Source organism: Sceloporus occidentalis, unplaced genomic scaffold (assembly GCF_023333645.1).
Source record: "Sceloporus occidentalis isolate IW3139 unplaced genomic scaffold, rSceOcc1.0.p SCAF_7, whole genome shotgun sequence".
Taxonomy (NCBI): domain Eukaryota; kingdom Metazoa; phylum Chordata; class Lepidosauria; order Squamata; family Phrynosomatidae; genus Sceloporus; species Sceloporus occidentalis.
In genome coordinates, this window is record NW_028316987.1 from 95,997,941 (window position 1) to 96,012,058 (window position 14,118).

General features: G+C 45.7%; 1 protein-coding gene across 5 annotated transcripts in view; it reads left to right on the forward strand.

The window, feature by feature from the left end:
- The window catches only part of SCAP (SREBF chaperone), a 68,310-nt gene that overhangs the window by 17,864 nt on the left and 36,328 nt on the right, over window positions 1-14,118 (forward strand). For all 5 annotated transcript variants that reach the window (XM_089533834.1, XM_089533838.1, XM_089533836.1 and 2 more), the window contains 2 exons: window positions 5,741-5,970; window positions 13,908-14,037. In XM_089533834.1, the coding sequence (XP_089389960.1) occupies window positions 5,849-5,970; window positions 13,908-14,037 (252 nt within the window). In that variant the 5' untranslated portion in view covers window positions 5,741-5,848. The remainder of the gene's footprint in view (window positions 1-5,740; window positions 5,971-13,907; window positions 14,038-14,118) is intronic.

Sequence of the window (14,118 nt, forward strand, 5' to 3'; positions counted from 1 at the left end):
CAGCAAGCGTACTGATAACCAATAAAGTGAGCTGTGAAAAGCTGTAACAGCGGTCAGCCTGTAAAAACAGCAAACTCCATTTGCTGACTGTGCTAGATGCCATAATTGGTTGGCCTGGTATCACTCTTAGAGCAGACAACAGCAGTGTAGTACCTGCACTAAGTACACACTTTGTATTCACATCTCATACAGCCGACCCTAAAGGATGAAGCAAATGAAAACAATGCCAAAGAATGTACAAAATTCCAGCAGGCATAACTGTTTGCACTCATATTAAAGGTTGGATGGATGAGAGAGCACAGTGCTTCCAGGACAGATTCCACTCCTGCCTTTCCCCAGAGGACGGCTTCTTTTTTGATTTTGATTAAAATACAGTACTTACAGGGACCCATGGATAAGTCAACTGAGGGTTTTGGGGTCAATTTTTTTACTGGAATTTCTAGACTAACACATGAATATATACCATATTCAGAGGTAGCCGTGCTGGCCATACAGTAAAGTATAATAGCATCCAAAATTCACAAAAGAGTGATACCTTTATTTGACCAACCAAAATGTCCAAAATACATGATGCAAGCTTTTGAAGCACCACTGGCTCCTTCAACAGGCAAAGATGTTAAAAATCTTACAGGAGATTTTTTTTTTTTAAATGACAATGTTAGCCAGAGGGCTGCATTTTGTCAAGGTGTTGTAGGTGTGTCTGTGTGGAGAGTGTGTGGAGAGATATCTATGCAGGCAAGCCACCTCCTCCTCCTCCTCCTCCTGGCCCTGTGGGAACAAAGGCTTCCAAAGTCCAGGAGATAAAATCCCATTAGCAATACAAAAAGGTACCACTTCCTTTGCAATCTCTATAGTTTCTGCCCTCAGTTAATTCTGGGCTCCTAAGAATAGCGGCTGTGGTATGGTCATGAGTGAGGGCAAATGAGACTCAAGATGGTTTTAACCCTGAGCTCTGCGTGGCACCAGCTCTCCTCATGATGGGCCTGCTTTCTCGTCCCAGTTCTTACACTGTAAGCTTTCATAAGCCTTTAAGACCTTGAGCCTCTGGGGTAAAAAGCTACAAGATAAGGCTGCTTCCTGGTACAGTGGCATTGAAAGTTGTTCTCCCTAAGTCTGATCTAGCAGGCAACTGGTGGGAAAGTCGATACCTTCCTTACCCAGTTCCCCAAAACTTTAAAGTGAACCCTCTTGCAAGGTGTTACACAAGTTTATCCTCTGAATAGATGACGCTGTATATGGTCTGCTCTCAAGTGGAAGCCAATCTTCTTGATCTCAGGCAGTAAAATATCTTTGCTGCTTCTCCTACACTGAGCTCAAGGTGGCAGAAATTAAGTATAAAGCAAATTTAAAAAGTACAGCACCCATTCAGTAAATATGCCCTTCCCAAGCAACCAGTAAGTTGCCAAAAGCCTGCTGAATTTTTTTTAAAAGTCTACCCATGATGCCTCTATATATTATTTTTAGAACTGGAGGACCTAAAGGTGATAGTGCATGTCCAGTAACCTCAAGGGTTGATTTCTGGAATGCCCTGAAGGCAAGGATACCGCCACACCAAGTTCAAAACATGGCACCCAGATTGGTTACTAGGGGTGACCATATTACACCAATATGAAAAGTGGTGTGATTACTTTACAGCCGCCCCTCCATTTTCACGGACTTGAAATCCACGGTCTTGATTATTCATGGAGAGGCAAGCCCCATTGGCTAATATGGTGCGTACGGGAGTTTCCGTTTTTGCGAGGGGGGCTGGAACGGTTCCTCTGGGGAAACAGGAGCGATTGTATTCGTTTCTGGGCAAGGCACAAAGTGTTGGTTATTATCTTTAAAACCCTACATGGTTTGGGTCCAGGTTACCTACAGGATTGCTTTCTCCCATATAATCTATCCCATTCACTCCCATAGGACATTTTGTTCCTCTGCCCTTACACCGTGGAATGACTTCCTGGGAAAGAAAGATTTGTCAGCTCAAGGGGCTATCTGAGTATAAATCTGTCTCTTCTGGCCAGATTATTTTAAAATTAAATTATTAAATTAAATTTGAAAATATTTATTGATGGGTTTTAATGTGCATTGGTTTTATATTTTTTATTGTTGTATTGATTGTAAGTTGTACTAAGTGTCTTTTAAGGTTGTAATCCCGCCTCGATCCGTGGGAGAGGCGGGAGCTATAAATAAACTATATTTTTATTCTTATTATTCTTATTACTATATGCCCTTTTAACTGATTCCACATCTTGATCCATAGGGAGAGATAGGTAAAAAGCAACAACACATTACAGTTGGCCCTCCACATTTGCTGCTTTGACTTTTGCAGATTAGATTATTTGCGGTTTCGATTAATACGTTCTCTAGGAATCTCTAGGTCCTCCAGCGCAACTCTGCCAGACGTTGACCATAGAGTTGCACTGAAGGACCTGGAGATTCCTAGAGAGGTGTTCTCTCAGGTGAAAAGTATGGTGGATTTTTTTTTACCTGCGGGGGCCCTTCATGCCTCCCCCATGGGGTGGGGCCACTGTATTGATCCCTTTATTTATTTATTGGATTCCTGGGCTTAAGTCCTGCCTTACTCTTCCAAATGGAACTCAAGGTGGCTAATAGTAAGAAATGAATAAAGTACAACTGAAATCCAAAACCAATCCAAATAATTACAACACAGATAAAGTAAAAGCACCGTTTAAATCTTATTAATAAGTAGCCACCGAGAAGACCCTGTCCCCACCAAAGGAATAGCTGGAGTTCTCTGATATTGTCAGCTACTATCCTTTTTGCTATTTGATATAGTTTCATCCGTGTCAAGATACATGCATAATTTGCTGATTTGGAACCTTTAAAATTTAAACAATGTACAAGTTAGAGCAGTGATGAAAATAAAGGAGAATTCATTTCTGAATTCTCTTCCTTTTGCATTTCATGACTTTGGTATGTGACTCAAATGTTAACATGGTTGTGTGAGGCTGATTCTGATTCATTCAACACCCTCCCATAGTGTTGCCAGGAGAAATGAAAGGCGGTTGCTTAGCATACTCTGCAGTTTACCTTACTGTTTAAAAATAGAAGTTGTAGCAAGTGGAAGCTATGGTTTTTCCCACCCAAAACAGGGTGTGTGTGAAACACTCCCCTTTCCAACCCATGTACAAGAGCCAAAAGGTTGATTCACTGTGCAGTCCTTCCTTCCCGCCGCTGCTTTTACGATGCCATAGCAACCGTGCAAAAGCCAAATCCATATTTTCTTTTGTTTTACTCTTTTCTCTTACAGGAAGCTTTTCAAAGCAAGACACTCCTAGGGATTGTAGTTTATTGTGACACTAGAGCTTTCTGACAGAGAAGGCTAAATATCTCACAAAATTATACATCCCAGAATTCCCTAGCATTGAGCTAGGGCAGTTAAAATGGCCTTAAACTGGATCATTTTGGACCACAGTGGCTGGCCTTGGAAATGCATCTGGGGAGCAGATCTCCCTCTTTTTCTGCTAAGCTGTGGCCTCTGTACAGTCACATGTAGCAACTAGAAGGATCTTGTAGGACCTTTGAAACTAAGGGATTGTCCGCATGGGCCAAAAGGCCTGGATTCTCACCAGCTTCGCACCATCTAGATCACACAACACAGGCTGAAATCCTTGGGGCAGCCTTTATCCTGGGGTAAAATGGCTCCAGTTTTCTGTGAGTGTATCAACTGGGCTTTGTACTCAGCCCCTGTTCATGCTCCTTACCTTGCCAACAGAAGAAGCCCCCCCCCCCCACCATGTCTGATGTGGAAATGGGGGGGGGGGTCTGGCCACGTGGATGGAGCTAGGCACCCCATTTCCACATTAGACGTAGTTACGGAGTGTGTGTGCTTCTTCACACGCCTGTCCTGGTCCTGAGTCGATGTAGGGATGGGTGTGTGAACACCAGCCTGTCCTTGCGCCAACCCAGGGACCAACTTTAGTAAGTACTATGGCCCAGATAGCATGAGCTGAGCCTGTGCTATCCTGGCACATCTGCTCAAGTCCCAGCAGAAAGAAATAAAAGCTGGCAGCATGAACATTTGTACGCTAGAGTCTACTTCCTCAGGTGCATGGGTGTCCAAGCCCTGCATCTGAGGAAAGGGACTTGAGTCTACAAGAGAGTTTCAGTCTTGAAGGTGTTGCAAGATGCCTTTGCATACTGATTTTCCAGACTAACAGGGTTGTGTCTTTGAATTCTGCCATGTAGTGACTACAGTGCTCTGAAGCTCTTCAGTTCAGTGATTATACACACTATCTGTGGGAGGAGAGAGTGTGCCAGCAACATGTGCTTCCCGATCTCTGCCACCTGACACCCTGTAAACAAATGCAATTAGCTTATGGATAGTGAATTCCTGAGTAGTGTGCATCTGATGCCTGCCAGGGAGGGCCTGAGCCTGAACCCTCAGCTTGCCTCCTTTTTTCTTTTCACTCTCTCTTCTGGATGGCATCTCAAGGTTGCTGTTGTTACTGCTGGGGGTCATTTCATAACATTCAAGGTTGGTGATAAGAGTTGGACAACATGATCTTACTCTTCCTGTTCTTTGCCTCAAATCTCTTGTCTTCTCCAACTGACAAGGCTAGGGCTGCTCAGTCTCTGGTACTGCCTTCCTTTTTCTTGAGTAGTTTATAGCTCTGCCTCAGCCCATAGTTGTAGACTTTCAGAGTAGGAGTGTTTGATCATCCCACAGGCTAGGAGTATCTACTGGAAACTTGGGGTTGGAAAAGGGGAAGGCAGAATGTGGAAGTCAGTCAGTCAGTGGGAGCAACAGAGCAGAGCTTGCTTGCTGCTCAGACCAGCTAGGCATCATAACCTGTGAGGTTTTAAAGTGGGCTCTCTGAGTTTGGTTGGATTCCTAGGACTTTACCATAGGATTAGAATACAGGTGGAATTAATTTTGTAACTATTTCAGGGCCTGCATCTTGTTTTTTTAATTCAGGCACCAGTCATGCCTCTATAAACAAAAGGAGAAAAGGACAGAATATCAAAGTTTGGGAAATACTGGCTTAGAAGACAAAGAAAAGGTGAAGCAGCAGAACAGGGGAAAAAGAGGGAAACACCAGATAATTTGTATTGAAGTAGTCAGCTTGTGCTGCATATAAAAACTGTCCCATGATTCTTTATACCTCTCTTTTGTACCTTGATTTTCACATCTTAGCAGTGTTACTGTGTCTGGCTTGAGTCTTCCTGAGAGATCTGTTTGTATCTGAAGGCCGCTTTCCGTTTTAAGTAACTGAAGCTATGCTGTTGGTTGCTTTTGTAGCTCAAGGGTCTTGGAAGAATATATGAAATGCTTCTTTGTGGGGTTTACCAGGGACTGTCAGATGTCCTTGTAGAGGTATTCTTTGGTTGCATTCCTTTGTGTGCTTTCCTGTATAGCTATAGCTTACTTTTTTTGAGGAAATAGGTAAACAGTTCACTATCTCTTGGAATGGGTGCTCCAAGTTTGGTTTACCTGTGGCCCCCAAGTTTTTTCAGTCCCTGAAGGAGATTTTACTTTTAAGCAAAAGTGCTTTGAAACACGTTGTCGGGAAAGTATGTATGCAAAAGTCCCAAGTTAAAGCTGGGGTAGACTTCTGGTTATCTCCCATTTTTACTTTTAAAAAATTTACTTGTTTTCAAGCCTGATGTGACTTGCAGAGGGACCTAGTAGTTCTCAGAATCACCCCACAACAACTTAGAAAGTCAGAAATGGTGGCAGATAGCTTCTTTCTCTTTCTTGTGCACTCATCTTCTCCTTTCATTTTACCCCCAGAATTTTGTCCTGCACATTGTACCTTCTTGGAAGCACCGCTCATGGTACACTCCACTGCAGCCGGACTGAGGCATTCCGGGATGGCAGCTAGTTGATGGATGGCTGAGGATGACCTTGACTGACAGACTGCGTGAGAAGATATCAAGGGCGTTCTACAGCCACGGCCTGCTCTGTGCTTCCTACCCCATCCTCATCATTCTTTTCACGGGAGTCTCTGTCTTGGCCTGCTGGTAAGGGCTCTCTTTCAGAATATCTGTTGTATTGTTGTTAGGGGGGATGTAAGACTTTGCAAACTTTGTTCTCATAGCCAAGGATAAAGGATTTAACCATTTTGCTCCATGCTGCAACAAAGTTCTCAAAAATTGTTCAGTTTTCAAACACTGTTCGCAGATCAGGAATTGTTGTGTGCCTTCTAGTTCACTTCTGAATTTACAGCAACGCTGTCATGGGTTCTTCTTTTGGCAAGGACAGGTTGCTCACCTGTAACTGTGTTTCTTTGAGTGGTCATCTGCGAATTCACACAAATGGGTGAATTCCACGGGAGAACGATCTCTGCGGTCACCATCTAGGGCCTCGTCTGCCTCCGTTCCCAAGGCAGCTCTGCCTCTCCTTTGTGTGGAGTTACGGTCCCGTCTGGGTCGAGATGGTGATCGTGAAAGGCGTCTATGCCTCTGTGGCGAGAGGGGAACATCCAAGTCAGGGATTTCACCCTTGGATTCAGAAGACTCCCAGATTAACTATCTCCAATTCTTTGTCCTGAACCGAAAGATGAGAGGAGATAGATAAGGACTCGTGGCTCTAGAGGCGGTAGAGCTGATATCGAAGTAAGCTCCGGGATAGGAGTCGGAACAGGCCTTGGCTCGGGCAGGGGAACCGAGACGGTGCTTGGAGGCCCCTTTCGTCTCGTTTTAGGAGGCGGAGAAGCTGACCTAGCTCGCCTCGAGTCTTGGTCATCCTTAGAGGATTTGGAGGCTTTTTGTTTGTCTCCATGAGCCCTTTTTGAAGCCATGTCCGGCTTGGCCTTCGGGGCTTCTCCAGCCGCTGGTTGGGAAGCCGACCCATGTTGTGCCGTTGTACCAGCGGGTTGAAAGGCTTTTTCATAGAGGGAAGCCTTGAGCTTTTGGTCCCTATTTTTTAGCGCTTGGGCAGTCATGGCCTTACAGTGCCTACAAGCCCCGGGAATATGCTCCTCCTCCCAGGCAGAGGGCACATTTATCGTGTCCGTCGGACATGGGTATTTTGACCCCGCATTTGGTGCACTGTTTAAAGGACGCCGTAGCGGGAGGGGTAGTGGTTACCGGTCCGAGTCGATTGCCAGAATAGTAAGACGATGTCCAAATCATGATCCGAAGAGTGGTCAAATGTCAAGTCCAGTCAAATAGCCAATGTTTTCAGTCCAACAGAGATTCAGATAAAGCACAACGAAGTTCCTCGAGCTGCTCAGCGCAGCGGAATAAAGGAACTGAAGAGGAGCGGGCCACCAGGGGCCTTATATACGGGATGGGCGGGGCTACCGCCAAAAAGTTGCAAGAGGCTGCAGAAAGTTACATGACTTTCTGCCCAGAGATTCTGGAAGTTTTCGAGTTTGCTGCGCATGCGCAGAAATAACCCATTTGTGTGATTCGCAGAGACCACGAAGAAGAATATTTGTTCAGAGGTGGTTTGCCTTTGCCTTACCCCTGAGGCTGAGAGTATGTGACTTGCCCAAGGTCACCCAGTGGGTTTCTGTGGCTGAGCAGGGATTTGAACCCTACTTTCCAGAGTCTTAATCCAACACTTAAGCCATTAAATCACGCTGACTCTCAAATTGCATTTTCTGCCCAGAAAACCATATTTTCTGTGTGGGAAGCTTGCCATCCAGGATTTCTCCGTCACATAAGATTCTCTTTGTCAGGGTTTTCAGACATTTGGGAAATGCCTTCTATCTTGTTCCAGAACTGGTTGTCATTCCAGACCCTTCCTAGTGTTCTTTCAGTACCTAACACTGACACACATTACCGCTATAGTGTGAGCTTTATTGGAGGTAAGTGATAAAGCAGGTGATGCACAGCAAAGAAGCCTTACATCACTTCTGTTGATAGGTTCCTCCATCCCTTCACAGCCAATGGTAGAATTGGGCCCTTGACTTTATCCTTCAGTTAAAGCTGATGGCAATTTGGGTTCCCAAAGGTTATTTGGTACAGAAGCAAACAAATTAAAACAAAACCCTCAAGCAAGATTCATCTTCCCACCTCCAATTAGCTATGAGAACTGAACAAGCAGATTAACAACAGAGAAAAATTCATGCTTCTAGTCTGTTCCCAGCCTTTGCAGCTTTTCCCAGCCTCAGACTGCAAAGTGAATACAAAAAGTATCCAGCAAAGTAACTGATCCAAGATTACTTTTTCATGCCACTGGGCAGCTGCTGACATTTGGCTCTGATGATAACAAGGGCTCTAAAATTCCATCTGCTTGATGGCAGCGGCCCAACTCACTATGCCTTCTTTGTCTATGAGTCAAATATTGTTGGATATTCTTTCCATCCCTTTTGGATGCTGGGTGCATTGTTGTGTCCACTGTTGTTTTTAAAGGATTAAAATATTGACATTCCCCAGCCTGTGGAGTCTTCACAGGTTGTGATAAAGCAAGAACCTCCCTCTCTGCTGAGTTCTTTTGAGATAAGAGAGCTCGCAGGACAACCTGGTTATTGTGTGTGACTCATAGAATGATAGACTTGGAGAGGGCCCCGTGGGTCCAACCTCCCACTCAGTGCAGGATCTCTAGCTAGACAAGCTTTCCCAGCAGAGAGCTGTTCCATCTACTAAACTAGTGGCCTGATCAAAAAAAGATACCAGGTTAGTTTGGCAGCACTAGTTGGCTCCTTCCAATCATTGCATTGCCATCAAGATACTTGCAGACAGACTCCTGTATAATCCATTATAATATTTTCCTTGCTATTGAGATCTGGCTGACTTGCCTGTAGAGTCCTTTTTGAAGAGAGGGACAATGTTTACTGATCTCCAGTCTTCTGGCATCTCAGCTGTTCTCCAAGATTTCTCAAAAATAATGGCAGGTAGTTCTCTGAATATGCCAGCAAGTTCCTTCAATATTCTGGGATGCAGTTCTTCTGGCCCTACAGATTTGAACTCATTTAGGCTAGCTAGGTGATTTTTGATTATCTCCTTATCAATCTTGTGTGTCTCATGTCTTCAAGGGTGCTATACATGGAAATGGATATTGGTGCTTTAAAATTTTGCTGCTGGCTGCTTGCAAATCTCTCCTTCATTCTGATCCATTTCCTCATGATGTGTAACAAAATCCTCTTTTGTGGTTTACTAGGAAGCTGCCACCTCCCATCAGGGTCAATCTGGAAAGCATTTCAAGCCTTTACCAGTGGCTGAGGAGGTGACATCTAGAAGCGCTTGGGGAGATGATCTGCTCTTCTTCTTACACTTGCTTAAATTACTCATTAATTCTAGAGGCACTCAGAGGGCAGAGTCTCAGTCAGAAATGAAGGGCAAATTACCAGATGGCAGTAGGATTTCTCAATAGGATCTTATTGCACCATAGATAGCAAAATCCTGCAAAAACTTCAAAGATGCCATGCAATACGCAGGCTGTGGCCAGTTTTTGGAGGAGGGTAATGTGAAAGGCATCACAGGAAGAGTTTCAACTGCCTGCAAGTTTAAACGCTTTGCAAGTTGGAGAGAGAACCTCAATATGAACAAAGGTTTGCTGACACACTATGTGTGACAAAACACCTAAATTTTGGGAGGTTTCTCTCCCCCCCCCTTATTCTTTATTTTCAAAGAGGAAAAAATAAATTCTTTTGTTTAAACCTTTTCCCTGTCCTGCTTGTCTTCAATAGTTGTGACTAGTTGGTTGTGCATGTGGCCATGAGTGAGTAACAACAGCATCAGTGTTTGGTGTGAATGTGACACAGTATTAGTCAGCAATAAACGGAGCAGTGACCTTTTGGTCAGCCTTGGCAGCAGGAGAAAGTGCCCTGCTCCCTTTCACATGAGTAACCACTGCGGGGTAACAGGCATGGAGGAGAATAAAGAGGTCCAGGCAAAATAAATTTTCTTTAAATGGAAAGTCTCTTTTCCCAAGCGGCTTCCCCTGCCATGGGCTCTGAAAGGATTGTTCTAGTGGAAGGAATTCACAAGGAATGAGGCAAGGGAGAGTGACATGGAACTCTATGTACTGTCTGGATTCATAAAATGCAGGCCCCAGTCACCTAAGGCTGTTTCCTTTTTATATTCTGCTCTGGTAAAGTCCTGGAAATTTTTTACTTCTTGTATTTATTCAGGTTTATCCCAGAGTTGGTTAAGAAGGGCTGGAAACTGAAAGGCAAGGTGAAATGTTGGAACTATGAGAGTAGCTCAACAGTGGACAGATCTTAAAACTGAATCTCTTTCTTTGGAGATTTAAGCAGAGCTCTTACAAAAGTTTCTGTCACTTTTTAAAGAGCCCAGTCTTTTAAAGTGTATTTGGAGACTCTCTTTTTTCTCCTATGGGAAGCCTCTCTTCTGACATCCATTAGGGTGTGTTTTAGGTTCAGGATTTCTACTCTTAGAAGGATTCTTTGGGGAATCATATGATTTTATTTATTTATTGAATTAATATTTCACTTTTCTCCCAAATTGAGATTCAAGGTGACTTATAATAATTTAAGAAAGGTCTAGTTAAAACACGAATTTGCAAGAGTTAACAAGAATGTAAATATCAGTATTATTGAAAACATGATTAAAGATAGCTAAAAGCTCTTAAAACATAAGATTTTATACACATGATTTTACACACACACTGCAGCTCCATCATTAATCTTCAGAGGTCCGTTTGAATAAAAAGTCTTCACCTTCCAGTGGAAAGAGAGCAGGGAGGGGATAACTGAACCTTCCACAGAGAAAGATCTATTTCAAGTCCTTGCCAAATGCAGCTGTGAAGATGGTGGGCCTGCTGCTCTGCAGATTTTAATAATAATAATAATAATAATAATAATAATAATAATAATAATAAATGCTTTATTTATATACCGCCCTTCTTCCAATCAGGGCGGTGTACAACATAAAAATAATAACAAACACAATATACAAGGCAATAAAAACACATTAAAATATACATTAAAATCACATACTATCAGCTCATCATTGGTCATCGGGGGGGGGGGGACTAACTAGAACTTGTGTCGGGGAATGCTCGCTTAAACAGGAAGGTTTTTAAGTCCTTCCTGAACTGGGCTAGGGAGGTAGCCGAGCAAAGCTGTATGGGCAGCGTGTTCCAGAGGGTCGGGGCCGAGATGGTGAATGTCCTCCTTGCTGTGGAGGCTAGTCTTGCCCCAGGTACCCTCAGTAGCTGCTGCCCAGAAGTTCTGAGTGTGCGGGGCGGATTGTTTGGGGAGAGGCGGTCCTCAAGGTATCCTGGGCCCAAGCCATGTAGGGCTTTATAGGTTATAACCAACACCTTGTATTGCGCCCGGAAGCGAATAGGCAGCCAGTGCAGATCTTTAAGTACAGGTGTAATATGACTGGCCCTGGATGTACCAGTGACCAGTCTGGCTGCCATGTTCTGTACCATCTGTAGCTTCCGGGTATGGTACAAGGGTTGCCCCATGTAGAGCGCATTGCAGAAATCCAATCGAGAGGTTACCAGAGCATGTACTACTGTTTCAAGGTCCCTCTGGCCCAGATATGGGCGCAGCTGGCGAATAAGCCGAAGCTGATAACAGGTGCTCCTGACTGTCGCATCCGCCTGAGATGTAAGGTGAAGCGACGAGTCAAGGAGCACCCCCAGACTGTGCACGGAATCCTTCACAGGAAGCGTGATCCCGTTCAGGACAGGTGGAACCACCGCCATTCCTGGACCAGGGGAACCTATCACAAGTACCTCCGTTTTCTCTGGATTCAGGCTGAGTCGGTTTTCCCTCATCCAGCCCATTACCGACTCCAGACAGGCCACGAGAGGAGAGACGCCATCCTCAGTCACTGCATCAGTCGGAGACATAGAGAAGACTATTTGGGTGTCATCAGCGTACTGATAACCCCACGCCCCATGTCTCCGGATGATCTCTCCCAGCGGTTTCATGTAAATGTTGAAAAGCATGGGAGACAGAATGGCTCCTTGAGGGACCCCAGTTGTGAGGGCCCTCTTATCGGAGCACACGTCTCCCAGCTGCACCATCTGGAACCTCCCAGAGAGGTAGGACCAGAACCACTGGAGCGCAGTGCCCGATTCCCACCTCTGCCAGGCGCTCCAGAAGGATACCATGGTCTATGGTATCAAAAGCCGCTGAGATGTCCAAGAGCACCAACAGGGACACGCTTCCCCTGTCGATGCCCAGACGGAGATCATCGACCAAGGCGACCATGGCCGTCTCAACCCTGTAACCCGCCCGAAAGCCAGTTTGAAATGGGTCCAGATAATCCGTTTCATCCAAGATTGATCGAAGCTGGATTGCAACCACCTTCTCGATCACTTTCCCCAAAAATGGCAATAGCGATACTGGCCGATAATTATTATGCATCAGGGGGTCGAGGGAGGGCTTTTTTAACAGCGGTTTTACAGTGGCCAATTTCTAGCTGGATGGAAATTGCCCGTCCCTCAAAGATGTATTTATAATCCGGTGTAACAACGAGGTTACCACCGGTCCCCCCTGAGCCGCTAGCCATGAGGGACAGGGATCGAGGGAGCAGGTTGTCTTCCGAACGCTTCCAAGGATCTTGTCCACATCATCGGTACTGACCAACTCAAACTGATCCAGTTTAATAGAGTCCACGGAGGCTCTGGATGCCTCTACCCTAGGTTCTGCCCTAATGCCGGCGTTAAGACCTTCGCTTATCCGAGAGGTTTTATCCGCGAAGAAGTTGTTAAATTGGTCACAGCAGGCCTTTGAAGGTTCAAGGATCTGGTTCAGGGCAGGAGGGAGCTGAGTTAGCTCCCTGACTACCCTGAACAACTCTGCTGGACGCGACTCCGCGGACGCGACACGAGCACCATAGAACGAGTTCTTAGCTGCTCGTATCGCCTCTCTGTAGTTCTCCAAAAGGCGGTCTAGGAGAGCCTTGTCGGCTAATTGAAGGTGTTTCCGCCAGCGGTGCTCTAGCCGTCGCAGGACCCGCTTCCTTGCCCGGAGGTCTTCCGTCTACCAGGGCTTACGTTTGGAAGCGGGCCTGAGAGGACGCTTGGGAGCGATGCTGTGTATAGCCCTAGAGAGACCGGTATTCCAGATACCAGTCAGGGCATCAACAGAGTTGCTGTCATTTCCAACCGTGAGCCCCTCTAAGGCTTCCTGGAACCTCTCAGGTTCCATCAGCCTTCGAGGGTGGACCATTCTAATAGGTCCACCACCCCCGGGGGGGATCTGGGTAGAAGCCTTGATTTTTGCCTCCACGAGGAAATGATCCATCCATGGCAGGGGGGAAATATTAGTTATTTCTGCTCACGGATTTTCCGCATCTGTGCAAAAAACCAAATCCAGTGTATTACCCGCAAAATGCGTTGGACCCATAATCAGCTGGGAGAGGCCCATGGCCGCCATGGTATCCATGAATTCCCGAGCCTCACCGGATGGAACGTAGTTGGCCGCGAAGGGGATGTTGAAGTCGCCCAGGACTAGCAGCCTGGGCGTCCCCAACATCAGCTCCGCAACCAACTGTGTCAGCTCGTTAAGGGAGTCCGTTAGCGCACGGGGTGGCCGATACACCAACAGAATCCCTAGACTGTCCCTAGCCTTCAGGGTCAGGTAAATACACTCGATAAGAGAAGTTTGTCGGATGTGGTTCCTGGTGAGAGACAAGGTGTTCTTATGGACCAAGGCAACACCCCCCCCCCCGCCCACCTAACCTGAGCTCAGCCTGGCTTGTATAAAGGAGGAAAGGTCTTTCAGATGCCCTGTACCAAGGTCAAAATCAGCACCTTGACTTCTGCCTGGAAATGGACGATAGCCGGCGCAGCTGTTTCAACAGGGATGTCACATGATCCCAATAGCCAGCACCAGTCAATTGCTTGGCTGCAGGATTTTGAACCTGCTGAAGTTTCTGAACAGTTTCCCAGGACAGCTTCTAGTGCAGTGTGTTACAGTAGTCCCAAGTGGGATGTAATCAAGACATGTGTCATTGTGGTCATATACTTGGGCTTGCTTTTTTGTTTTGTTTTGTTAAAAAAGGGCCTGTTTTCTGCCTTGCAGCTATCCATTGCTGAAACTCCCGTTACCTGGCACTGGACCTGTGGAATATACAACCCTTGCAAAGGATTACTTACAGCCTCCAGCCTACTCAGCACACCAGCAAGGAGAGCCAAACGAAAGGCCTGACTGGGTATGGTTTCTGCAATACTTGGGATTAGCAAGTGGACAGTTCGGAGCTTGCTTGGCTCAGCTCAATTTGGTAGTAGCAGAG